General features: G+C 44.3%; 1 protein-coding gene across 1 annotated transcript in view; it reads left to right on the top strand.

The window, feature by feature from the left end:
- Window positions 1-488: 488 nt before the first annotated feature.
- Window positions 489-27621, top strand: part of ALA3 (aminophospholipid ATPase 3) — a 121427-nt gene continuing 94294 nt past the window's right edge. Inside the window, exons 1-10 of the mRNA XM_087400971.1 lie at window positions 489-818; window positions 2267-2332; window positions 2456-2517; window positions 9732-9813; window positions 9907-10017; window positions 21490-21567; window positions 21677-21773; window positions 26043-26149; window positions 26447-26512; window positions 26638-26759. Of these exons, the coding sequence (XP_087257097.1) occupies window positions 672-818; window positions 2267-2332; window positions 2456-2517; window positions 9732-9813; window positions 9907-10017; window positions 21490-21567; window positions 21677-21773; window positions 26043-26149; window positions 26447-26512; window positions 26638-26759 (938 nt within the window). The 5' untranslated portion in view covers window positions 489-671. The remainder of the gene's footprint in view (window positions 819-2266; window positions 2333-2455; window positions 2518-9731; window positions 9814-9906; window positions 10018-21489; window positions 21568-21676; window positions 21774-26042; window positions 26150-26446; window positions 26513-26637; window positions 26760-27621) is intronic.

Below are 27621 nucleotides of genomic sequence, written 5' to 3' on the forward strand. Positions count from 1 at the left end.
AGCCAAGTTTGTGTGATCAAGCGGAGAGTTCGAAATGGAGATGGTGGGGGAGAGGCAGGTAGGTGGGGTGCACCGTGCGCCATGAGACTAGAATGTGTGTGGGTGCCAAGTGGAGTGATGGAGTAGGGAAGGGCATGGGGAGGCCCTTTCCGGGGAGGAAGCCGACCGGGAGCCAAACTGGGTCGGGTTCCGATCGGAGAAGGGCCGGCACGTGGCCTATGTCGATCGTCAAGGGAGATAGGGAGGTGGCGAATGTGACACGGGGTTGCCGGGGTTTACGACGGGAGATTTTGATTCGACGGATGGCTCTGTGCCGAAGCACGGCCGTGACGGGGCAGCCAATTGTCCGAGTGCCATTGGGCAGCAGAGGTCCACTCTCTAAAGACCCTTAGAGCGAGGGAGCAGGTGACTGGCTGGGACGGTGGGAGGGCGGATGGACGGGGGATAGCCGGTGGAAGAGGTGTTGGTATTCGAAATGCAAGCTTGGCTCTTCTTCCATCGCCGAGATCTGCATCCTGCCCTTTTTCCTGCTCCAATCTCTCTGCCTCCAGCTCCTCCTCCCTCAATTCCATCAGATTTCCCTCCCTCCCCTACCGATCTCAGATTACCAGTTTGCTTTGCACTCTCAACCGTGGCAGTCTTTCTTCTTCCCTCCCCTTCTCCAGCACAGTATGTCTGGCTGGAATAGGGTGAGACCCTCCCGGCGAGGAAGGCAGCGGCTTGATAAAGTACACAGCCCCGAACATGACCACGTCCATGCGGGCCATCGAACTATCTACTGCAATGATTCCTTCCTTAATCAGGCTTTCAAATTTAAGGTACCGGAATCCCGGGCGAAACTCTAAAGTGGTGATCTGATAAACAATAAAACATTTTCTGCTTGATTACATCGCAAGAGCACAGAGCTGTGTACAAGCGGACCAAAATTCCCCGATCAAGTCACGAAAAGTGCAAGAGAACCACGGGACGACGATGCATTCCAGTAGGTGTCGAGAAAGGAAAGACAATACCCAAAAATTTACAACTTATAAAGTATTCTCCAAGGATAAGTCTTCTAATTAAGTCAAGTTGAAGACTGCCATTCTCGTAGGCCTCCGTGACCCTGAAGGGTACATTCCATTCGAGACACAGATTCTTTCTTGTCTTTCCAAGTGCTCACAGAGCTGCTAAGGTCACCGGATCGAGCTGCAGTATCTTAGGCGCTCCTATGCACAACATGTTGAATGTCATGTTCTATTCAGATTTTTGTCCACTCATTTGTCTGCTTTCAGTTGGCAGTCTTAATTTGGGCTTAACGAAGGTTAAACTCTGTGCAGAAAATAAGCCAATTGTTGAAAGCAGTGTGCCATAAGTTGTGCAAAATGACGTGTACACGCAGGTTGAAAGAGGAAAATCACAGGGAAGGAAGGAAGTCAGTCTTTAGAGTGCCTGCCCCTTGCGTTAGGATGCCGAGTGTTTCACAAATAAGAGAGGTGAAGTGATGTTGGGGGCCTTTTGCATCCCTTTAGACAGGAAACAGTACATAGGTATAGAGAAAAGTGTCATTGATCAATGTTACATTTAGAGCAGCATGAGCCATCTCTTCGTGACCTCAAGATACGTAGTGAAGTGCTGAGAGGTATCCAGTAGGACCCAGCAATGTAGCACCCCATGCTGCAGCGATCAGTAACAATTAAGGACTTGGGACTGGGACACGTTGGAGCTTGGATATCAATAGCTGTACTACGTTTCTAGAACGTGGGATGTGTATCCCAATTCTCAAACTGATATATGCATGTTTTAGCCTTTAATCATCAAGTATACTCTTGTGAGGTTCGGAGCTGGTAGTCTAGGCTGCATTTGGAGCCCGCAAGCGCTCACGTCCCATGATATGGCCAGATTATATACATCAATATTAAGAATAGCATTGCATGTTTAAACAAAAGAAGTATGAATATTGCAAAGGTGATGCAGACTGTCCTCAATGCCTAATGAAACTTACCAGGCTAAGAGGAATCGTAGGATGGCATTTACATTCCTACAGCAACAGTACACGCAGTTGGATAGATGGATATAAGAGACATCACTGTCATTTATTGTCGATAAGAGGAATCATAGAATGGCATTTACAGGCTAAGAGGAATCGTAGGATGGCATTTACATTCCTACAGCAACAGTACACACAGCTGGATAGATGGATATAAGAGACATCACTGTCATTTATTGTCGAATACACTTTAGTATTTTCATATTTATGTTTGAATTGGGTTTTCTACTAATGCTGCAGGGAAATTCTATATCTACTACGAAGTACAATCTTGTCACTTTCCTACCAAAAGGATTATTTGAGCAGGTCATTCTGATCTTTGACCTCCTTGATTCTTTTATGTTGGCAAGAAATCTTTTGATATATTTCTTTGGAATGTCTGTGTAGACCTAAAGATTATACACTGTATATTTGGATGTCTGCTTGCAGTTTCGGCGAGTGGCAAATCTGTACTTTTTAATGATTTCAATCCTTTCTGCAACCCCAATCAGGTGAGCTCCTTCAACTTGTTCTTTTTTGTGAATATCCTTCAGTGCTTGTCTGTGCAAGGTTGTTTGGCCTAGAAGCGATTGATCTCAGGGGATCCCACTGTATGGGATCTTTGCCATGCACATCACTAGGGGTTCGTGAGAGATTGATATGTTCTCAGCCTTACAAAAGAACAACCTTCATTAAAATGTATATCTTAAGTTTGTTGATGGTAACTTGGAGAACCTTAGGTAGTGCTTGGTGATGTGTTATATCAAAGGACGCAGCGAATTTCACATATTTGGGCACTTTTCTTATATAGAATGCAGAAGTTAAAGTGCAGACAGCAGAGTTAGCTTTTTTACCCCCTTTTCCAGAGAAAAGAACTTTATATTAAAGCTTGAGAATCAACCATACAAATCAGGAATCCACAGGGCGCTGATCATGGGGAAAAGAGAAAAACACACTGGCTTTATGAAACTAGCCTGTTTCCGGAAACCCAGCTAGTGCACTGGCTAGGGAATCTCTGGAACAAGGGCTAACAGCCAGGGGAAAGGTGTATACAATGAACTCGTGGTGATGATATAGAAAATAGTTGCACAAGCCTTGCGAAATGCTCCTGCTTTTCAGCGGTTGCTCTAGAACCTGGAGTCCGCACTGTATATCATGCCAGATAGCGACCAGGGTGTCTGCTGGGGGAATCCGATAGGCTTGGAAAGCCCTAGAAGCTGCCAACTCATGGCATGGAGAATGTACAAGGTTACTGGGTTTGGAAAGCATGGGACAGGACACTGAGTACAAGATTACACAGCCAAAGCTGTTACGTGCATTTTCCAAAGCTCATTACAAGAGTGGGAGGCAGGAAGATGCTCCAAATTTGGCAACCCCCCTTTTCTTTCTAAAGTAAGAAGATTTTCTGCCGGGGGTCCGGCCGATTGGTTCTGGGAACCTAGTGTGGTGTCGTGTGCGAAGAGAATTGTCATCTAATGCAAGCGCATGTTTGGCTCTCAGCGTAAGCGAACTGTTTGGCTCTCAGCGTAAGCGAATTGCTTGGCTCTCAAGGTAAGCGAATTGTTTTTCAGAAGATAGATGGTCGAAGCGGGAATAGCGAAAGGGATTTCTTGGGTTTAGAAGGTGTGTCCTCCCTTCATCAGCCACACAAGTGAAGGCTCGCTGCATTCTCTGCGTGCTGGCCACAATCCAGAGGGCTCCCAACCATATCCTCTGCGCTGCCAGGAAGCCCCAAAGACAATGGAGGATCGTCATCGTCTCTAGGACTTTGTTTGCACAACAATGGCATCTACCATCCATCCACATCTGCTCCAAGCATGGGCCAATGGGCAGGCCTGCGTGTGCCACCATCCAGAAGAAGTAAGAGATCTTGGTGGTCCACAGACATGACCAAAAATGGGGAAATCACCGCCAAGGGATCCTGTTGCTCCAACCAGTGGCTCTCGCGCGAGGGGGACCTGCAGTCGCCCAATCCGAGTGATGTAAGAGAAAAGGACACCTCCTCAACTCTGTCCGAGTGCCGTATGCGAACTGGCTATAACCACTCTCTCGGATAATCTCTCTGAGAGGCATGCCCTCCCATAACCAAAGGCACCACCTTGATCCCTCCTGTCCTCTTGAAATTGAAACTGGGCGAAGGTCTAGTTCATGCTCGAGCGGTCTACCACTCTGACCCTTTGCCACTCAAGTGAATCCAAAATCCCATCTGCCTCTAGGTCTCTCGCTGTCTCTGCTGCACATGGCCCTAGGCCCTGCTCTCTAAACTTTGCACATGTAACGGTTATGAAGGGAATGCCACACAAACTGAATCTTGAGAGGCATCCCTGTCCATGAGAACTGTCGATACTAGTGGTTGCAATCCCTCCCACTACGTCTTAGGGATTGCGGCCTCAATCTCCGTCATCCGTGTGCCAACCCCTCTCACATGAGAAAGTGCCAGCTCTCATGTCTCTACCTCCACGGGAAGGCGTCTCCATGGACACGAAGGGCTGGCTTGAATGAGTTTGCTAGACAAACGTTGCCAAACCCTGTGAGGGCTCTACATTAGGGAGGAGCTCTTCCTTGTGAGGATAGCCAATGAGAAAATCCACTTGTTGTTCAGGGGGTGTTCCTGAGAAGCCCTCGTTGGGCCAAAAGCTTATAGGGCTCAGAGCTTTGGGTGAGACCTCTACCACTAGCTTGCCCAGAATGGCTCCATTGTGCATGTTTGGGTTGATGATGCCAAGTCCTCCCTATGACTACGGTAGGATCACCACCCGCCAAGCAACCTTGGCTCTAGTTTTCCTTGTACCATCCGATCCTGCCCACAAGAAATTGCGCACTAGGCGCCTGAGCTGCCCCATGCATCCCGTGTGGAGACACCAATTTGAGGCCATGTACCATGTCGTTGCCAAGAGGTCCTGATTGACCACAAGTGCCCTTCTTGCTAGAGAAAGTTTGGCTGAGCTCCAATATAGGAGCTTGCATTGCATAGTCTCCAATACTGTGGCAATTTGCTGCTGAAATGTCAATGCCTGTGTGGCAGCCTAGATATCTCGCCGTGTGCCCCCTCGGAATCCAATGGAAGCGAAGCGTTGCCCCCCAATCCTATATCTCTTGGACCTCCTCAGTTGTCGTGAGGAAACCAACTGATTTAGTCCAGTTGATCCTAGCCCCTGAGGCCAAGTAGTATGTTGCAAGGGCTCCCCGTGCCCCCTCCAAGCTCTCCTCGGCCCTGCACAAAGTCTCATGTCATGTGCAAACTTTGAATCCAAAAGCTCCTCTTGGCGGATCGGGAGCAAATCGTGGTGAGGCTTGCTGTCTGGGAACACAGAAAGTGGCCCAAAGCCTCTGTTACAAAGAGGAAGAGGAAGGGGGGACCTTGCTGAACTAAGCAAGAAAGGGTGAGGGCCACACCAATGAGCATCGGATTGGCGCTTCCTGCATACATAGGTGAGACCCGTGAAATGCATCTATATGAGAAGCCCATGTATAGTGCCCTCTAGAAGGACCACTCCACCTTGTCATGAGCTTTTTGGAAATTGAGAAGAAGGATCGCGAGAGGTTGTGACTCCTCCCATGCTCAATCCACCGTCTCCCAAACGGTGAAGATATTGTCTAGGATGTCGCGTTTTTGAACAAAGCCTGTTTGCATATCGTGGACAATATCAGCGATGTAAGGAGCCCGAGGCGCCACCGTGGGACGGGGGCGTGACGCCGGCGGGTTGGAGGCTGGGCTACGCGGGTCGTCGTCGGGGGACGCTGCAGCGTCAAGTCGGAGGTGCGGGCGCGCGGGGCGTGGCCGGGGCCGCGGCGACGTCGGGTCGGAGGCGTGGGCGCACAGGACGTGCCCGGGGGTACGGCAGCGTTCGGGCCACCACGCGTCGCGACCCGACTCAGGAGCCCGAGGCGCCACCGTGGGACGGGGGCGTGACGCCGGCGGGTTGGAGGCTGGGCTACGCGGGTCGTCGTCGGGGGACGCGGCAGCGCCTCAACCTCAAATTGAAAACCTTGGCTAAAATTTGGAAGCGGTGTCCAACAAGGTGGATCAGTCTCCACTGATGAACGGACTTGTCCCCCCTCCTTTGGGGTCAAACAAATCCAGCCTTGACTCAAAGACCGAGGAAGACAGCTTCAGTCAAAAATCTTGTGAAAATCTAGCAGAAGGGGGTTGAGGATACGCTTCTAGAAGCACTTGAAGAAGGACTGAGTCAAATTATCCTCGTTTTGAGGTAGGAGGGTCGTCCCTCTCCTTTGGCTCTATATGCCACGCCACGACGTGGTGGAGAGGGGTCGCGTCGTAGTGAGGCATTGTTGGCTGGTTGCTATCATAGAAGGAGAGGATGTTGTGGTTTAGGGGTCTCAGACGATGTGGATGAGTGTGCACATTAGAGCCGGAGGGCCTCCCAAAGCTGCTCATCAATGAACGATGCCTCCAATTGCCTTACTCAAGCTCTGAGGGACCACTGTTGGAATTTGATCCCACACTATCTCTCGGGCTGCAATAACTTGTGAAGACTAATAGAAGTCTGTGGTCATCTCAAGAATCTCCTGTGGATCCAGAGCTAGCACTTCTCGTTGTCAAGATGTCAATAAATCCAAACAAAGATTTGGCAATCAAGTTCCTTGACCAAATCAAGTTCCCAACAAGTTTGCAAGCCTTATTCAGGCCAACAACAAAAGCAAGACTGCACTTCTTGTTCTACTTGACCCCATGTAGCAACAACGCGCTCAATACACTTAAAGGTGTAGCTATAGGATTTACAAAGAATAATGGAAATTCATCTAATGAACAATGACCATTTGTACAGATGGTTTGATTGTTCCTGAACAACCCAATCAGAACTCCAATATGGAACCCAACACTTCTTCTCATCCAAAGTTCGTAACTTCAACACATCATAAAAATGACAGAGCACCTTAAGTAGCCAACACCATCAATATGAGCCTCGCCAAGAACCTAGAAGATTCCTTGGCCATGTAGGCTCTCTGTTTACAAGACTCAATCCGTGGTACCCTAGTAACCATCTTAATCAATAGTGAATGCTAGGACAATTTCGTTGTCAATTCCTTGGTACAATGACCCAAATTAGACACCAGCCCTAGTCTCGTTGATTACCAAATTGATATTGCAAATGGAACAACTTTCTTGTGCAAAACACAGGTCAAAAAATTGTCCTTAGGTATTCAACAATACTTGGGCATTGATGTCATGCCAATCATGATATGATGTCATTCTTTGACAACAATGGGTCTATCAATCAATTATACAATCTGGTTTGTCCACAATCATAAATTTATCGAGTTAAGTGGCTGCAAGGATGCTCCTGTTACACTGGTTGTATTATTACAACTAATCACAAGTGACAAGTTCAAGAGGAAATCCCAAAGTGCATATTGCATAAGCAAACCAACCCCAAACTATTTCACGTGCCAATCCAACATCTCACATACAAACTTACCAATGTAAGGGTGTATATCTCTATTGATGGCAGATGCTATAGTTCAAAAAAGAACAAAGAAGGGCAGGAGTGGAATATCAATGCTAGGAAAGCACATAGACTATCAGAATAGAAAAATGACATGCACATAGATAAGAAGTTAGTGGGGTTTATGCCTAAGAGTGCTAAGGGCACGTCAGGTATAAAAGAGGTGTAATGGTGAGAAAGTATATAGGCACTCACCCCACTATCCTTGTACAACTAGACATCGTAAGAATGCACATTCAGGCCCGACTGCTACCACATTCTTGTGGGTTACCTCAGCCAAAGAGACACCTAAGCAAGATCCCTCTGAGTATCGGAGCCAATTCAGTTTTCCAGCCCTATCTTGGTATATTTCTCAAGGATAGTTACTACCTCAACGACCAGTGGGCCATGCAATTTACGTCCTTTCTGTCAATACTCCATTGTCAAGGCCTCCTTATGAGGTTTCCCTCGCTCAACATGAGGAAATTCAAAGACAAGTATCATATTTACTTGATAGAGGTTACATTTGGCCTAGTCATAGTCCGTTTGGTTCTCCAATGCTCCTTATGGACTTATTCTAGTCTTACAAAGGTATATATATATATAAGTTTATGTGCTTTTGTGTTGACTACATAGCTATTAATAAGCTCATCATAAAAACTCATACCCTTTGCCTTGCATTGAGGACCTTTTTGATTAAGTATTAGATGCAGCACACTTCTCCAAGGTTATCACCAAATCCGCATATGAGAAGGTGATGAGTACAAGACAACTTGCCACACCTTGATAAGTTTGTTATCATCTTGTCACCAGATTGTTGATCAAACATAATCAACATCTTCGACAAGTTTATGAAGTCCTCCAAGCAAATCTCTCTACATCAATGTCGATTGTACCTAGCTCCAATATTTGGGACATGGCATTTCATCACAAGGAATCTTAGTTGATCCCAAAAAGATCGAGATAATTTGTAATTGGCCTACTCGAAAGAGTGCTCATAATGTAAAGCTCTTTTCTCGGCTTGGCAAATTTCTTTCATACCCGTATGTCTTGAAAAGTACAACTTTCCAATGGTTTCCTAAGGCAGAGTATAGTTTCAAACAGCTTAAGCAAGCACTCATAACAACACCAGCTATGACTATTGGTTGTGAGAAGTGGAGATAGAGGGGGAGCAAAATTGTAGAGCAATCATGAATTGAAGTTGCAAGAATGAAAGTACAAAGGGCTGTTAATGTGACAAAACCCTAAAATCCTTACAGGGAAAATTGTCCCTAACTCTCCTAACTATTTAATACATTGGCCACTGCTTTAATATTACAATATTTCCACAGAAATTCCACCAGTGGAGATTGTTTCTTTATTGGCAGTTCATGTATTTCTTGGTTGATCAAGAAAGGATCCTTTGTGGCAACATCATCTTGTGGTCGTTGGCAGCCATCTACTCCCATACTCACTGACAGTTAGAATGTTATTGCAGCGGCACAGGATCTTGTGTTTCATGCACACACAAAACACATTGAGATCCATTATCATTATGTCAGAGAGAGATCCAAGAGATAGTTTGACCTACTATCCTACACATTAGAACGTTGCAGATCTTTTCACCAAGGTTCTATAGAGAGAGAACTTTGAAGCTTCTCGCAAAGGTTTGGGCTTACTTCCATTTGGTGATTGAGATCACTCCTTGTACACCAGGACATTGTCGCTCCGTATCATAATTCTCAGCCCAATTGAAATCATGAAAGCGTGCAAGTTGAAGTCACCCCCCCCAGCATAGAATAAACCATGAGACTGAGTGCCCTTCAAGTATCTGAAAGCGTACTTTACTGCACACCAATGCTGTGCCTTTGGGCTGTGCTCAACTGGGATACACTGAACTGAATATCTAGATGGGTATTACAGAGATAAATAAGGCATCCAACAGCCTGACTGTATACAATCCCTTGTCAGAAGAGACCCCTTTTTGGTGCTGAAATGTATACATTTCAGATTACCTGTTTGGAATTTTCTATTGGTAATGGAAACAGGTTGTTTAAATAGCTATTACTAAAGGTTTGCTTTGGTAATTTTCTGGAAGGAAGTAATTTATTTCTATCAATGAGGTGGCAATGTGTACTTACTTTTTTTTTTTTGGGGGGGGGAGGGGGGGTGTTTTCAACCTCACTTTGATGTAGAACTGATTATTGTGGATAATGCTTTCGGAATTAAAATTGTTTATTATCTTGCTGAGTGAGTTGATTTTGAACTCTGAAGTTAATTGGCTTCTATATTGTTTGCAGTCCGGTGAATCCTATCACAAATGTGATTCCCTTGACTTTGGTGCTCTCGGCTTCTCTCCTAAAGGAGGCTTTTGAAGATTGGGTGAGTGATGCTATTATAAGTTTGTGTGATGTGTTGTGGGGTGTCTGGCGTTTGATTGGACAAGGAAATGTTGTGACCTTTCTTGGATTTCAGAAACGGTTCAACAATGATAAAGTGATCAATTCAACTACGATTGAAGTTCTTAAAGAAGGCACTTGGAGAAGATTACCATGGAGGAAGTTAGCAGTGGGTGATATTGTGAAGGTAATGATGTGATATTGCAAATTAAAGCTCTGTTGCCTAAATTAGTTTTTACTACATAAGTTTAAATGAAATTGCCGTTAGAGGAACTACCTTGAGCCACATGATGAGGGTGCTTTGGAAATTTGCAGGCCCTTACACGGCCACAAGATTTTTGAATTGACTATAGGTCTCTTGTCATTTGCTCTTAATTATACCATAATTGTACAACTACCTTACAACAATGTCAAGCTGCCTATGGAAACATGTTGGTATATATGAGTTACTGTGCCACATATGAACCCCTAAATGAGGAGTTGGGGGCAAGACTCCTGCAACATATATAGTCTCACTAGGGCTGATGTGGGCATAAGGAGGTTGTTCCACATGGGAGTGGAGAGGGCAGCCTTATGGGCTGCTGATGTTCTGCACCATTCTGTGCAATGAAGGGCAGCCATGTGGGGAGCTGTATAGGCTGCCCATTGGCTGCATAGGTGGCCGCAGTCATGTAGTGGCCATGAATGTGGTCTGGAAAGGCACCGTGCAGAGGCAGGGCACTGACAGATATAGGGCCTGGAATGTCCCTGGACGGCTCCGACTAGAATTGGGTCAGTGATGCAGCAAAGGCTGGTCAGCCAGCCAGCAGAGTCGGCAGATCTGGTGGGATTTTCCCTGCAAAGAAACCTGCAAGCAATCAGCCACTTATTGACAATTCACACACAAGTTATCATCGTGACATCAATTGAGCATTTGCACAAACAGAAGTTAACAGGGCAGCAGATGTAATCCTCTTCCAACTTGCAGATATGGGAAAGGGTCAAATTGGTGAAGATATTCATCCCTGTGAAGACCTGTGAGATGTAGAAATAGCAATATGTAATCAAGGGTGGTGAGGAAAGGGACAAGAAAAAGGGAGAAAAAGTTGACAGAAATAAGTCTGTCAATGGAAGTCCGTTTTTCCATCAAAATGGACTTGGATGGAGATCTGATTTGGGTTCTTACAGGCGGTTTTCTCAGCTGAAAACAGCATATGAGGTCACTGTAAGGCCTAGTGAAGATATTCCGTCCGTTTTGAGTGGCAATAGGGCCATATTAACGTGTATTTTCTCCTAACCTTTCCATTTGGAGGCGCTTTTGCTCTATTTTAATATCCACAAGTGCCTCACATTGAAGGCTTTGAAGACACATTGATTGTGTATCTGGCTGAGAATCAATCTTTGTATTTTATATACTTTGCGTTATTGCTTGGTTTATCGTTTGTTTTCCATAGAGAAGGGGAGAATTTCATTGCCAATTGTTTTATGCGGGCCTTCTTTTACTGACTCGACTCTTATCATCGATATCTGCCCTCATATAATCATTTTTGTACCTTGATATCCTCTCACTGTGAGGGACACTTGTGAGAAGTGGAGAAGGTGGAGAGCAAAAACGTGGAGTTTTGCTGAATCGATTGCAAGAATGAAAGCACAAGGGACTGTCAACATGACAAAATCCTAAAACCCTAGGTAAACCCTTATGTGAGTTGAAACTCAATAATCCTAACCTCAACCACTTACGAAAAAAAAAACGTCAGAAGAACAAATGCCCCTAACCCTCCTAACTGCTTAATACATTGGCCACTGCCTTGAATATTACAATATTTCGAACACCCCCGTGCAGTGACAATGTTCTAGTGTACAAGGAGCTATCCAAAAAAATCACCAAATGGAAGTATGCCCAAATCTTTACGGAGAGCTTCTCCTTTCTGTGGGTAGGTACTATGGCCTTGGTGAAAAAATGTGCATTGTTCTGATGTGTAGGACAGTAGATCAAATTGATCTCTCTTGCATGCAATCTCAATGTGGATCGTGTGTGCATGACATGATTCCATGCCACCACAATAGCAATCTGATTGCCAGTGAGTATGTGAGTAGATGGATGTGAACTACCACGAAGATTGATGAAAGACCATTTGAATCAGCTCGAAGGCCTGATAGGTCAGCTAGCCATGCATGGTGAGAAGATGCTTGATCAATAGTAGTTGATCTGCTTCTCAAGACTCTTCTAGACTCATGGGATAAAATTTTCACGACACTCTTTTAAGAAGAGCATGCTCATTAACTCAGCTTCTTGCTTATGTGAACAATGAGGAAAACAAAAGGCAAACCAAGAAGTTAGGTAATCGGGAAGATGTACAACTTTATGGTGACCTGGACCGTGTTTATGCTTGAGCCATTTGGCACTTATTGGCATTTTGGATTGCCATTTCAGTTGCCATTTTCTTTTGGGGCCAATTTGCTCATATGGATGCATAGTACATGCACATGAGTTAGTTGTATCTTTTGATGCTTTGAGCTTTGAGTTTTGGTGATATTTTACTTTATTGTGGAATACACATTTGGGTGCACCTGGTATTTGGTGTAATTCTCTCTTGCAAGCACTAGCATTTGGGATTTTGCTTTATTTGCTTGATGGCATCCTCTTTCATGTCTAAAAAGAAGCTTTTTAACATTAAAAAGGTTTGATGGGACAAACTTTTCTTTGTGACAAAAGACAAAACGAGAAACTCTTTGGCCTTGAAAAAAAGAAGAACTATACTTCTCGGTGTCAGCATGATAATAAACATCATCATTATCAGAATGACACGAAGAAGAGACAACTTTGCATTCGAGTGTTGGAAGAAAAAGGTAGACATGGCCAAACACGGGTCTAAATCTAGTGGTAAAGACACCTGCACACCAGACTACTAATTTTGGGAAAGCATTAGCTATCTCAAATTTCAATCAACCACGACAGTATCCCATCCTGACTTATACTGAATATCAAAGTCATATTCTTGTACCAAGGCGTTCCACCTTCTGGCAAGAAGCCATGAATGAGGAGTTTGATGGTGTCATAAGTGGGAATTCGTAGATTTACCACTAGGTAAGACCTCCATTGGTAACAAATGGGTCTTTTAAATTAAGATGAAGGGTGATGGAAGCGTGTGAAAATAGGGCCCCCATCGATAGAAAATCCTTGCATTAATTAATTTGTTTGGGTGGGGGGGGCCGCGATGCTCAATTAACACAAGGTTTCTGTGTTGAGTTGAGGGGGAGGGGCTATGATTTAATTGAGGGGGGACTATGGCGGTGGCTTCTTGAAGAAGCCACCAAATCCAGAACGTTCTGCGCCCTGGCTGCTGGGTGTAAGAGGAGAAGGGGGGGCGGTAGAGGGCATCGAATCCAGGCAGGGGGGCTATGAAGCCCTCCCCAATACAAGGAAGGAGGGGGAGAGAGGAGTGGGGAGAAGGAAGGAGCAAGCTGAGGAGTGGGGGAGCAGAGAAGGGGAGGAGAGGAAGCGAGGGATCAGATTAATCGATTAGGAGATTAATCGCGGTGGGAAAAGGGGGGGGGGGGGGGAAACTGCAACGAATTAATTAACAGGTATGCGTCGTAGATGAGTTGTGTGACAATATGAGGCTAGGTTGCAAAGGGTTATGCCCAGAAGGAAGTCATAGATTGTGACTAGACCTTTGCACCAATAGCCAACAACAAATATTATCAGACTGATACGAGCCCTTATGAATTTTTATGAGTGGCCTCTTTATCAAATTTATGTGAAATCCGCTTTCTTAATGGTGATGTAAAAAACGAAGTCTACATGGACTAGACACATGGATGTGAAGTCAAAAACAAGGAGAAGAAGGTCTGCAAAGTATGGAAAGCTTTGTATGGTTTGCAACGAGCTCTTCACGTTTGATATTTAAAAATAGATGAACATTTTTATGCTAAGGGATTCACTGCAATTTCATCTGATTATAACAAAGCATAATGACAAATGTAACATAGTTCTCGTAGTGTTATGTGGTGATGACATAATCATCATTGGTAATAACTAAGAATAATGAAACATGCCAAAGAGGACTTAAATAGGGCCTTTAACATGAAAGACCTAGACAATATGCATTACTCTTTGGGAATTGAGGCACGCAGAGACCGTGATAAAATGTCCACGTCTCAAAACAAGTATGCGAAACATAAGAATAGAGGCTTGCAAGCCTAGAGGATAACTTTTGGGAGAGATGTCCAACATGATTGCTTGGGAACATTTGGGTTATTTGCTATAGGAGGCCACCATGGTAGGATATCGTCTACACCTTGCGCACCATCTGGGAGCACTACGAAAGGCTGCAGCATTTTCCGAAGGCTTGGCCTGCATGTATCTTTTATGTCGTTGCCGCTGGAGGTATTTGTTGGATGTATAAACCTCCACCCTAGTTTTAAGTCCCTGTTCTCGAGCTTCCATAGGCAACGAGCAGGTTTCTTGGTTTTCATGACAGCCAACTGTTTTCTCGTTATCCCATGATCAGTGCCTTTTGGACTGCTGATTTGTATGGTTGGTTTTTCAAGCATTAATAGAAGTTCTTTTCTCTTGGGGAGAAAAAAAGTTTGTTTATTTTGGTGCAGGGTGAAGACCTTTCGAATGTACAAAGGGGGTTTCTCATGGTACAGGCATTTGGAACCTTTTGCATGTTGGTTGAGACATTGGTGTCACGTGTTCCATAGAGATGTGGTGTTGACATAGGTAGCTGGACATTCCACAGATGTGGTGTTGGCATAGGTGGTTCTATAGAGATGTGATGTTGACATAGTAGCTGGACATTCCACAGATGTGCAATTGCATGATGCTGGAGACGTATGTAGTAGGTGTGGTTGAAGGTGTTGTGTTGGAGACTAGGAGCCACTAAAGTAGGAGAGCTTTGCTAAAGACCTTGATGGAGTCAGAGTTGGATTTTGAGTGGAGCTCCCAGGAGCTTCATTGTGCAGACAACTGATAGTGAATTTGGATTTTCTCTTGGTGGTGGGGATCTGTGTGGAACAACGACATGGATCTTAGTGTAGAAGAGTATCAGTTTGAGGTTGTGGATGGTGCTTATACTTGTGCTTGGTGCTTAGTAGGATCAGGTTGTTCCTAGTTATAGAGGGCGAGAGCTGAACAATCATTTTTGTAATGGCTTGCTCATCGGCCATGTTCATTAGGCGGTGAACTGCTGGATGGACATGATGGTGGTACTTGGGATTTTGGCAAGTTTGAGTTTTGGTATGGCATGTGTGGGCTGTATACTTGTGATCCAAGTTGGCTCTGGCTGTTCATGAGTGATGTGTTGTGGGAGATTGGACTTAAGTTGAGGGCGGCTCCTACTTTTTTTGGAAAGCTCCTTTATGGGGGCAGATGGAGTATCTTTCTGGTTGGGTAGATGCTATGATGGGTCATTGAGAGGGATTGTTGGAATGTGTGGGTCATTGTCCCACTAGTGACCCCCAAATAGCAAGACATTGTGGTAGGACACATGCAACCTATATGGGCTAGCTAGGGCCGACATGTGGGCACAAGGAGGAGGTGCCACACACATGGAAAGATCTGAGAGAGGGGAAGAAAGGCTTATGGGCAGCACCGTGTTGTGCATGAAGGGATTAGGGCAGCCATGTGGGCAGTCCCGGCCACGTAGGTTGGGTGGCCATTGATATGGGCTCTTTGGAGGTAATTGACATGGCATATCAGCAAAATCTGAGAGCAGCTGCTGCATTTCCACATCCTTCACCTGGGGAATGCTTCCCATTTGAGTCACTAACACATGCTATGCATATATGACACTTTCTTTCTTGAGCTCTTGGGCCAACTTTCCTGCTGAAATAATCTGCATTTTTGGGGCTGTCAAACCCCAAAAATGCTGAAAAAATGCAGATTATTTCAGCAGGACAGTTTCTTGAGCTCTTGGGCCGACTGCTGAAATAATCTGCATTTTTGGGGCTGTCAAACCCTGCAAGATTATTGATTTGCCCTTATGTGCAAAACAGAGAGTCTTGGCATTCAAGTCAATGTCAATCGGACCCATGTCTAGTGCAAAGAGATCTCCTGCAAAATCTTAATCATGTGAGAGTCAGATCCCAACATGGCCTGCTAATCATATGCTGTCCAGCAACGCTGATGGTGTATCTCTATGGCAACAAACCCAACCTTTGCAAGGTCTTGGTGTCCACAAACATATGAACAGTCCTGCCTTTAATGTCACCTTTCAATCTGAGTGTTCGGCAACCATATCACCATCGATGCATAAAAAGATATCGAGTAGAGTACCGGCTGAGCATCCCAATATTACTCCTCATCTACAGGGGCATTTCCACGGCCTCATTCCATGCATGGAATGGCATAGCAGCATGCTGCTCATCAAAAGCAACTCTAGGAGTATGACATGGAATAATCCTGCTGGGCTCAACCCTGTGTATGTGATGGGTATGCCCTTCAAGCTGAGTAGTAGCGCCTGGATCAAAGGGAAACTCAGAAACACTCCCGACAAGAGTTTCTCTCCCCACTTGTGTGCTCCAGCTGTCTCCTCGTTGGGCTGTCCTAGTACTTCTCGTTTTGCTACCTCCCTGTGCTCGGGAGTACATTTCTTGCCGCACTTAAAGGATAAATTTGCCCTCTTTCTGCTGTCCATAAGGCTTTGGTATGCTGTTGAATGTCTGATTTTTCTGCTGCGTTAGGCTTCTTTCTTGGCTTTGCTTTGGGATGCCTATGAGGCCTTTCATATGGCACTTTGCTGCCCGATATTATTGGGAACCTGGGAAATGGGGCTGCTACAGCCTTTTGGTCATGCCACTCAAGCATCTTGGGTTTGTTCTCAGCCTCCCATGCAGTCTTACGTGTGCTCCCCGTAGCATAGTGGGGGGGAGGGACAGTGAGATCATGTATATGTGACACCAAAGCCGGGGAACCCAACAGGTAATCGACTGTCCTCGTTGCCCCTCTGTGTGGGAAGGAGGTGAGCCCTCCCGACAACGGCCATCTGAGAAGCCGTTGTATATAATCAGATTATGAACTGCTCCCATATCCTATCTAGTAATGTGTGGTGCATCCTTTGAGTGTCTCACTATCCCAAGCTCTGTCGGATCTATCTTTGTTACTCTGAGGGGGTCAGCCTTGAGGTCAAGGAGGCCCACGTGTCTATTCCCTGTGCGTGCATTGAAGTCAGCCAGAAGTAAGATCTCTACCTGCCTGGAAAACTCCAAGATATCAGCAAATATCGTCTCGTACAGGCTATGACCCTTTGTGGTGACCTCATGTGCATATGATGATGTGTCCGGGGGGAAGTAGCGTACCACAAATCGGGCATGTCAGGTGGTTGAATACATATCCACATGTGGCGTGCATGCTCCTCCTTCCTCATCACAGATCTATAGGGTCTCATGTGTGACCTAAAGAGGACTGCCACCCCTCCCGAGCCTTGTATACCACTGTCTCTCCGTATCTCCTTTCTATGGGCTGACTCCCATGTATATCCTGTCACTAGAGGCAATCCCCTTTCTGGGCTCTCATGGGTCTCTGTTTAAAAGATCACATCCCGGTTAGTGTATGGTTCTAAGAAACCCCCAGGGTCGGATTAGAGGGTTCCGTCGCAATTCCATACAGCCATTTGTAATCTGCCACTCTCTTGCGGATAATTACTTAACCTTCTCTATATGCAGCCCATTTCCCTTCCTGTCTTGCTGCCATTACTTTCACCATCCCAAGGGTGAGATTATCATCTAGAAAGATCCTGGTGCCCTTCAATGTTTCCCTCATGCTCATAAGAGTAGATCTGTCCTCTTTTGTCTAGAATCTCACCACCAATGGTCTTGCTTGTCTGTCAGCCTTGAAGAAAACATGGTGAGAGAGAGAGAGAGAGAGAGAGAGAGAGAGGCTAGAGGAAATGATACTCAGACTTGAAGGAAACATGGTGAGTGTGAGAGAGAGAGAGACAGCCTAGGGTGAGAGGAAATGATACTCAAATGAAGACATCAGGAAAGGCTTTCATTCATTCATCAAGTATGATATGACAAGCGAAGTACAAGCATTTATAGGCTAGACACACACACACTCCAGCACCAAGTGCATATGGGATAACTCCCAAGATTACATGTGGCACTCACACATGAACCAGTACTAGAACTCTAGTACAACACATCACTCACACACTTTTTGGCTATGATTTCTCCAACACCTCCCTTCAGAGCAAAGAGTGTGAGACCCAACACATTAGCAGTAGATCGATCCCCCCTCCATCGCAGTACTGCAAAGAGCAAGTCCAACTATCCAACACCCCCCGTGTGATAGTGACTTCTCAGTCAGCTTGCGACTGGCAAGGGTAGGCCATAATTTGTCACCCCCCCTTACTCTGAACTGGGTGGTCAAAACAATCATACCAAAGTAAAAGACCATACGATCATTTTTGGGGGACAACCCAAGTCAGAGTATCCTTATTGACTCCAAATATATTCATTTTAAAGGGACAACTCAAGGCTGAAAACTTGATTGACTCAACACAGAAACACACATCATATGGGGCGTAGAAAGCCCAAGAATCCCAGTCATAATGCTCCTCAAGAGAGAGGCCGTGAACCTCATTTGTGGTCGCATGTATCTCCTCAGGGGGCTATTCAAGTTCGGCTTGGTCTTCAAGAATAAGATTGGCATGGTGCTTCTCTTGTTCTTGTTCCTTCTTCTTGAAGAAATTAGCCTCAACATGTCCTTTTCTCTTATAAAACCTGCAAATAATGTTCTTGTTGGTCTTCCATTTGCTTGTGGAAGCAAATGCATGATCACCAACAGATGCAAGAATGGCTTTTTTATTACGACGGTCCTTCTCAATGAGTAGAGCCACCACATCATCAAACGTGGTAATGGCAAGGCGTAGAACTTCAAGAGTTTGCTCAAAACAAGGTATCCCATGCATACTCTTCATAAGGACAACCATCTTATCCTCATCATCAGGCGTGCTTTTCAAGCTTGAGAGTTGTTGCACAAGAGACTGAAATCTTGCTAGATGATCACTCAACTCTTCACTCTCTTTTATTTTCAAATCATAGAACTAGAGCTTCCAAAAGACTTTGGAGTTGATGGTTTTCTTACTAAATAAGGTCTCAAGGCAATCCCAAATCTCCTTAGTAGTTGACTTGAAGTCCACATGATGAATGAGAGAGTCGGCCAAGCAAAGACCAAAGCAATGGCTCTTGCATTCTGCTGCTTCCATAACTTGTGTTGTTGCTGATCAAGTGTATCAACATGGTCGTCCTCAACATCATCCCAAACTCCTTCGTGCAGCTGCATCTTTGTTTGCCATGTGGGAAAGCCTTCCCCCTTGAACTTCTCCACGAGCAAGGAACTAGAAGACAAGGAAGTCATGATGGAAAATGGCTTCGTGAAGGTGGGCAGCAAGCTGAAATGAATAACAAGCAAGCGAGGCGGCTGGTCTAGGACTCCAAAATGCAATAGCAGCCTCCACGTGTGCAAGAGGGCAGAGATAGGTGGCTGGTGGTGCTCCAAATGCGAACCCTAATCAAAACGCAGCAAGAAGATGGTCCAAAATGCAGAACTGAACCGGAAAAGGAGCACTTGTGGTCATTGTAACTGCTCAAAGTGCTGCAGCAGGTCCGAAATGTGCAAGGGAGCTCAGCAGGACAGGTCCGAAATGCAAAGGAAGGTCACCAGACTGAAAGTCGGCTGATATATGTGTGCTGGAGGGCCAGAAATAGCTCGGAGCTGCCTTCAAACACATCGAGCTGCTGCAGAAAATGCTAACAGGTGGTCGGCTATGCAACAGCAGCACATAAGACCCTAAAGACAGCTTTGAAAGACTCTGAAATGACCACGAGGGTCAACACGTGTGAAAAATGACTTGAACACTGTGCTGATCAGCCAGCTAACAGGCTGCCTAGAGTTCCAAGAGATCCCGAATAGAGGCGGCTATGAAGGCAGGCTGTGGGGAGGCTCTAAGCCGATGCAAATGGCTGAAAGAAGGAGGCAGCTAGAGGCTAAATGAAGCGGCTGACAGCATAGGAGATGGTTGAGCAGGGTTAGGGTTAGGGCTGAAGAGGAGGATGATGTGAGGCGGATTAGGGCAGGGCTGACCTGCTTTGATACCATGAAGGAAACATGGTGAGTGTGTGTGAGAGAGAGAGATAGGGTAGGGTGAGGGGAAATGATACTCAAATGAAGACATTATGAAAGGTTTTTCATTCATTCATGAAGTATGATATGACAAGTGAAGTACAAGTCTTTATAGGCTAGACACACACGCTCTAGCACAAAGTGCATATGGGATAACTCCCAAGATAACACGTGGCACTCACACATGAACGATTACTAGAACTCTAGGACAATACATCACTCACACACTCTTTGGCTATGATTTCTCCAACAAGCCTTGCCCTATCAGCTAGATTTAGATGCTCGTTTGGGAGAGACTAAACTGAAATCGTTTAGACTTCACAAGCAGTTGTAGCTTGAATGAAGAGATTTTGGACTACTTTTTGATTAGCCTTCTCCTTTAGTGCTAGCCTTCATCATAGCTGAGTCTGCCCTTCACCTCCAGAGTGCTGACAGAAACTCAGTACGAAGACTTTGTATAAATGGATGCTCAAGTATGTGTGGGTGTGTGGATTTGTATGTGTGAGAGCATGTTTTTATACTATGGTCTACCCCCACTGTTGGGCGCTGATGATTAGTGGGGATGTCACAGTAGCTAGTCCCTGCTATGTGTGATGGAGTTTATGGTTTTCAACCTTGTGAGTGACTATCATGAGATTGAAACTGCACTATGTTGTGTTTTTAGAGGATGAGTTTGGGAATGTTCCTGGATTCATCTAGTTATAAGCCTTACCAACCCTCCAAGCTGCCTCACAAGTGAGATTGACCCCTATCTTGGTGAACATGATTTTGGCGTTTGCCATTGGGGTACCCCCTACCGGTAAGCCTCTAACCAGTACATTCAAGGATTTGCTGTCCTGTCTCTTGTCCTTCAAGGGCATCCGATATGATTTCTTTTTTAGGGGCTGATGTGCCTTTCTTGACCACATCCGTCCATTCCAACTTTTTGGCTTCTCCCTTGCTGACTCGTTGTTTAATTTCAGCGTGCTTCCCTTGCATCGTGGCCTGCGTAGCTGCAGTATCTTTTCTGAGGTTGGCATTCTCTGTTTTGAGCTCTTCCATATGTCCCTTCCGGTGCCCCTTTTATCTCTTCGATTTGCTGTAATTCAATCTCCAATGTGTGCACTTTGTCCTGGAGGCTGAGAGAGAGAGAGAGAGAGAGAGAGAGAGATGAATCTGGAGACTAAGGATAATTTAGAGGTCACATCAAGTGAATACAAGAGTGCTGGGTTTGGATTTATATAGTCCCCTCCACAATCCCCTCGAACTCTCACTTGATACCCCTACATTAGTCCCTTTCTCCCTCTTCATTACATATTGTAAGCTATGTCTGCACTCTGGCAAACAAACTTGCTTGGAAAGTCACATGGGAGCCCAAGGTTTGGCTTTGATGCTAATAGCAAGCTAGTGAACAGCCAGATTCTCATAGAATTCATTGCTGACTTTGTAAGAGTTGCCGTGCTCTAAATCTCTGAAAACGTGACAGCATTGAGCTATACTAGGGATTCGACTCAAGTGAAATCTGAGTTATGTATTGGGGAGCTTGCGCTAATGTATTTTTTCTGCCAGGTCAAACAAGATTCCTTTTTCCCTGCGGATCTTTTATTTCTTGCAAGCACAAATCAGGATGGAATCTGCTATGTAGAGGTATTGTAATCTTGTTCTGGAATTTCCTTTGAAGCTTGAATAATTTCGTTAATACTTGGGCTTACCATAGTCGGTGTGAAAGAAGCAATGTAATGGGTTTTTTTTCCAGACTTCAAATCTTGACGGAGAGACCAATTTAAAAATAAGAAAAGCACTAGAAAGGACATGGGACTATGTTGACGAGGCAAGAGCAAAAGATTTTACAGGTTTTGATTAATGCCTTCTCTATTTTATTTTTCAGACTTCAAATCTTGACTGAGAGACCAATTTAAAAATAGGAAAAGCACTAGAAAGAACATGGGACTATGTTGACGAGGAAAGAGCAAAAGATTTTACAGGTTTTGATTAAATCGTCCTCTATATGGTTTGATTTGCTTGAGTTGTCGGTGACTTACAGTTACTTCATTTGTAGTGTGCCCTGTTTTGGATGTAGTCAGATCTGCCTTGTAGGTCTTGGTGAAGCAACTAATGCGCTCCCCCCCCGTTTCCCCTTTCGTCTTCTCTCTCTCTCTCTCTCTCTCTCTCTCTCTCTCTCTCTCTCTCTCTCTGTGGTGTCTTATTTTTCCCCCTTTTGGCCTCTCTTGCAGCAATAGCACGATGTACTACTTTTTTACTTGTCATAGACTTCAGCCTTGGGTAGAGGTGCATGTTTAGTTGCCCCACCCTTAGCTTTCATTGTATCTAAATTTTCTCAGTATCATAGACCCTTTGGTCTTTTGTAGATGCTAATAAACTTTCTTTCTTTCTACTCTCTCTCGGGTTGAGTTGTTTAAAGTTCCTTTTTGTGTTTATAGAAGGGACATGATCTCTTTATTTACTTTCTCACCAAGGGTTTCTCAACCTCACGAAAATAGACATCTCTCAAGAATCTCTCTAACGTAGAAAGATATCTCATCTAGCAATCTCATGATCGTTTGAGCTTACCAACGAGTCTATGCCTCGTCCTTTCACTTTGCGCTCCCTGGTGAAGATTATCACCTTCTTTATGTGGCTTTTAATGTCTCTCTACCCAACCCTTGCGGAAGAAAAAATGCTTTCCATTTGATCTTGGAAGCTTATCTACATGTATTGTCATGTGGCTTCTTCCCTTACTGCTCTCCACGAGAGTACTCTCACTGTTTTGTGTGCATAGCTTGTCTCATGTGTATCAATGGTCTCATGAATTTCAGGCGTTGTTCAATATTGATCCTTTCAAGAGATATTCAAAGCTATTCAATAGCTATAGACTTGCCTAGTGATAATGGTAGCTCTCTCTTGTTACCTAGATGCTAATCCTCAGATAGCAAAGGGTCAGTTGGCTATATTTAGCCAGGGATCTTGGTTATAGTGGGATGCTCTTCTATATAAGAGTGGCCAAGGCTGTTGTGGATTCATGCAGTGTTCATGCACTACTGGATGGTTGGTTTGGGTTAACAGGCAAGGCTTGTGTCATCTACATGGCAGATCACGAGATGCTTTGCCCAGGGTTCCTTGGGAATGGGTTTTGTGGAATGATGCTAGGGCTATATGCATGGGCTCGGGGGTGGCTTGGGAGATGAGTTCGCGTACCGCATGTCGTATTGTTACTGTTGATTGTGTTATGATTTGTGTCCAGGGTTAGATCCTTGAGGCGAATCTATATCTCTCTTCAGAGGATGAGATGAACTTGATTTCCTATGTAGACAATGCTCAAATATGTTTATGTTCTACTAGGAGAGGTTAACTATGCAACAAAGATGTAGACTAGTTGTGCTATACCTCAAAAGGAATTGATTTTGAATAAATATCAAAACTTTGGTAAGCCTTTTGGGTTCATTTATAACCCGAGTCTTTCTTATCATTGTGCAACTTGGAAGTTTCAAAAAAATCTAAGAAAACTAGATTTGTTGCAGCGGTTTAAGACTTCTCTAATTGATGTCTCAAAGTGGTCGAGTTCTTGTTTCAAGGCCATATTACCAACCATCTATGAACTTTGGAGAAAACCTATTCCAGTAGATTTTTAATGGTTCGGTGGGAGCTATATGAGTCATAAAGTTTTATAACTCCTCTGGGAATGTAGAAGAGAAGTGTACTCCAATCTTGATTGAACCATTTGATTTTACTACACCCTACAATAAGATGATTCGAAGGCATGAATAGGAAAGCTTGTTTCACAAGTTTTTAATTATAGATATGAAAAAGATATGTGCAAAGTTTTTAAGATGTGAAAATCAGCCTTGCATTTTTACGTTTGTTGGATGAAATCTGAAAAGAAAGACCTTTGATTTGAAAACTAAAGGTGCACATGTCACGGGCATCCACAAGCCCGTGGCCATGCTAGTTGGTGCCAACACAGGTAGCCAGGTCAACTGCCATGCAAGCATCCGTACAGCCATGCAGGAAGCCCTATGCAGTCAGCAATCAGCACACAGTCAACGCCACATCATCGCAAGTAAAAAAACACATGGTTGATTTTTTGGTCAAAAGTCAACACGTTGACTTTTTTGACCAACATGGTCAACGGTCTGCCTTGAGCAAGTCTGCCAGGCTGACCTAACAGCCTATAAAAGGGCAGCCTTTGGCCCTCATTCTTCATCCCACAATTGGGCATCATAGCCTCAGAATAGCAGCAGAACAGTTGGGCATCACAGCCTTAGAATAGCAGCAGCAAGGCCTCCCTGCAGCAGACCAGTAGGGTAGCCTCGGCCTCTTCAGGGATCTAGTGAGGATTCACCTCCTCTAGGTAGTCTAGTCTTCCAGTTTTGCAGTCAGAAGCCACTCCCTTGGGCCTCACACTGGGGGTGAAGGAGAGTGGAAGGTGTGCTGCAGACTGAGTTCCCTAGAGGCTGGACCTTGGCTGTCTTCTAGGGCAGCAAGGTGTTGTGATCATCATATCTTTTGGAGAAGCCATTCACAAGTAGGTTGGAGTAGTGGAACAACTATCTTGGGGCCTACATTCAGGAGGACCAAGAGGACCTGTGTGCTGCAGACAAAGCTTGGCAGGGACTGCCTACCTAGGCTGACTTGACATCTAGTAGGAGAACCTTTTGGTATTGTATCCTGTCCTTCTTTGTGGACGTCCTACTTTGTGGATGGATGGAAATATAAAGAGTTGCTTCTATATTTGTTTCTGAGCATTGTCTATTTACTGGCTTGCACATCTATACACATCAAGTTAAGAAGTGTGTGATTCCACACCCCACATCACACTGTGTGAGCTCTTGGGCATTACTATCAGTCTTTCGCTGTGCGTACCCTCTGTTGGGTCATTTCTAACAGGTTTTATGAACATAATTGTACATAGTTTTTGGGATTTTAGCATTACTCAATCTTTTGGAGGTTTAGAAGTTAATATCTATGATAAAGGACAACAACCAAAGTATGCTGTGCTGAAAATATGAATGCCTCACATTGACTCATCTGTAACATGTAGCGATTACTTCGCAATTCTATAGGTTCTCTCGTCTTTGCATAAGTAAGAGTGCATTTATCTCTTAATTTAGTAATTTGATCCTCTTTCTTCTGAGAAAGGGGTAAAATACAAGAAAGTAATTCCTCTCTGTCCTATGTTGTAGTTGTATTATCTTTGGTTTGGAGGTTATCTACTCTTAGGTATGCATTTGGTTTTTGGGGTTTTTTTTTTCCCACTCTGTTTTTTAAAATTATTAGTTTTATTATTATTTCTAAATTAAAAAGAAATAGTAAGAGGCCAACTAATTAAAAAATAATGATAATAATTGCTTCATTGTGTTAAAGTTGGTGTTTCATTTGTTTTCTTATATGTACATTGGTTTATCTTTGTTCCCTTGTGTTAGGTGTGCCCCCCCTCTCTCGTGGTGTGGGTCTATTGTGGTGGATATTTAACCTAAATCAATACTCTCTCTCTCTCTCTCTCTCTCTCTCTCTGTGTGCGCTCCACTTCGTCTGGGTTTTTGAGGTTTTGAGATAGCTTAGTTTAGCAGAGCACTCAGCAAGGGCCCTAGCGGGCCCTTTGCTTCAGCCCTTTGAGGCTTGTATGAGTTTCCATTCTATTTTCGTGTACTTTGTACCATAGGCCCGCGAGGCGTTTCGCGGATGTTAATATATCTTTCTTTCTCTCTCTCTCTCTCACTCTCTCTCATTTCTTCTTTGTTTCTTTCCTTTTTGCTATCAAAGTTTTTGTTAGTCAGATTCTCTAGTTTGAGCATCCTTTCAATAGCTTTAATTTTGCTTGGCTTGGTTTGAATTCCTTCTTGGGAAATGAGGTGGTTGAGTAACACACCAACCCATACGCAGAAAACACTTTTCACCATGTTTAAAGAGATTCTTGATTGCCGACACGTGCCAAAAACTATTCCAAGATAGAGGAGATGCACAAAAACTAGTCTTGTTACTTGTCAAAAGTGTTGTGTGTGAAGTGCAAAGCATCTAAACTTGTACATGCCTTAAATAGTATTTCATTTTGAACAAATTTTACTTGTGCACAAGAAGGCAAAACTGGTGATTTGAGTTGTTGTACGAATTTCTTCTATGTACAGGAGAAATCCAATGTGAGCGGCCAAACAACTCTCTTTACACATTCACTGGAAATCTTATCATTGGAAAACAAACATTACCTCTTACACCAAGCCAAGTTTTACTTCGGGTAAGTGGATATATAATTCTCAATAAGCAAAAATTAGGTAAGCAAAGATGGCAAGGAATAATCATATCTTTTGTTTTGCTGACTTAACTGATTCGTGGTGAGAAACCACAAAGCTATGTCATATTCACTTTTGCTTCCATATCTAGATTACAATGTGTATAATTAAGCTCTAGGCAAGTTAAAATGAAACCTGATAGGGGAGTGTCAGTATGTGCACGCCTTCCTGCAGGCAAATGAGTTTTTCACGTTATTAGAGTATTTGTTTCAGCTCTGATTGGAAAGATTGTGGTACTCTAGGGATGCAGTTTGCGTAACACTGAGCATATTGTTGGAGCAGTCATTTTCACAGGCCATGAAACAAAGGTGTATATGTGCTTCTATATCGAGGATTGATCATAGTTGTTCATGTTTTCTGGAAGTGGAATTGGGATTCTGTTTTCTATTGTTTTGTCCAATGCTGTTTACAAATTTCCATGGTGGTTTGCTAGGTCATGATGAATGCCATGAATGTACCTTCCAAACGCAGCACATTGGAACGAAGGCTCGATAAATTGATTCTCATATTATTTTGTATTCTCTTTACAATGTGCTTGATCGGAGCAATTGGCAGGTTTGCATCACATCTAGTAACACCAACACGCGCATGAGTAGACTCCCTCCTCCCCTGATTGTTTTTTTGGCTACCCATTACCTAAGACATGGATAAAAAAGATTGAGGGTCTAGTTTTTCCAAGAACAAAGCATACAAATGCATGATGTTAGCTCTGCAAATAACATTTCTTTGGGTGGCTCTCATGATGCTTTTTCGTCGATCTTGAGCATAATTTGTATCATAGTATGCTCGGGATCACTTATTCCACTAATTGAAGTATTGCTAGGGATCACTTGTTCCACAAATTGAAGGATTTTTACTTGGATAACATTATGTTAACAATTTCTATAACGTTCTAGTCATACAATATTTTGGTTTGCAAAATGGTGGTGCTTGCTGCAATCTTCCAATGACTCCTGATGAGGCCCCCTGTACACGTGCAAGAGACATCCTAGAAGAAATGAAGCCTTGTGGTAATGGCAAAGTTGTTTAGAGAGAGAGAGAGAGAGATTAACGTCCGTGGGAGGCCTTGCGGGCCTATGGGCCAAAGTGCGGAAAACACCAAAAAGGGAAAAAGCTCAGAGAAGCCACAAAGAAGGGTGCGCTAAGGCCCTTGCATAGGTACTATGCTGAAATAAAGAGCTCAATTGCTCAAGCAAACTCGAATACAAAACATGTCGTATCATATCATATCATATCATGTCATGTCATATCATGTGCTAAGTAGGAAGAGAACTGGAACTCAGAATCCGAAACCCGGCCATGTGGTGGCTCGTCTATGAATGGCGAAGATGTCTCAGATCTGTGTCTATCTGGCTGTCTCATGTTGTGGTGCTGGAGGAAGGCGTGGTCTCCTTGATCTTTGAACCCGCTGAGCTAT

The sequence above is a fragment of the Dipteris shenzhenensis genome, chromosome 3 (genome assembly GCF_047967505.1).
Source record: "Dipteris shenzhenensis isolate YYH24624 ecotype China chromosome 3, Dip_SZ_1.0, whole genome shotgun sequence".
In the NCBI taxonomy this organism is placed as follows: Eukaryota; Viridiplantae; Streptophyta; class Polypodiopsida; order Gleicheniales; family Dipteridaceae; genus Dipteris; species Dipteris shenzhenensis.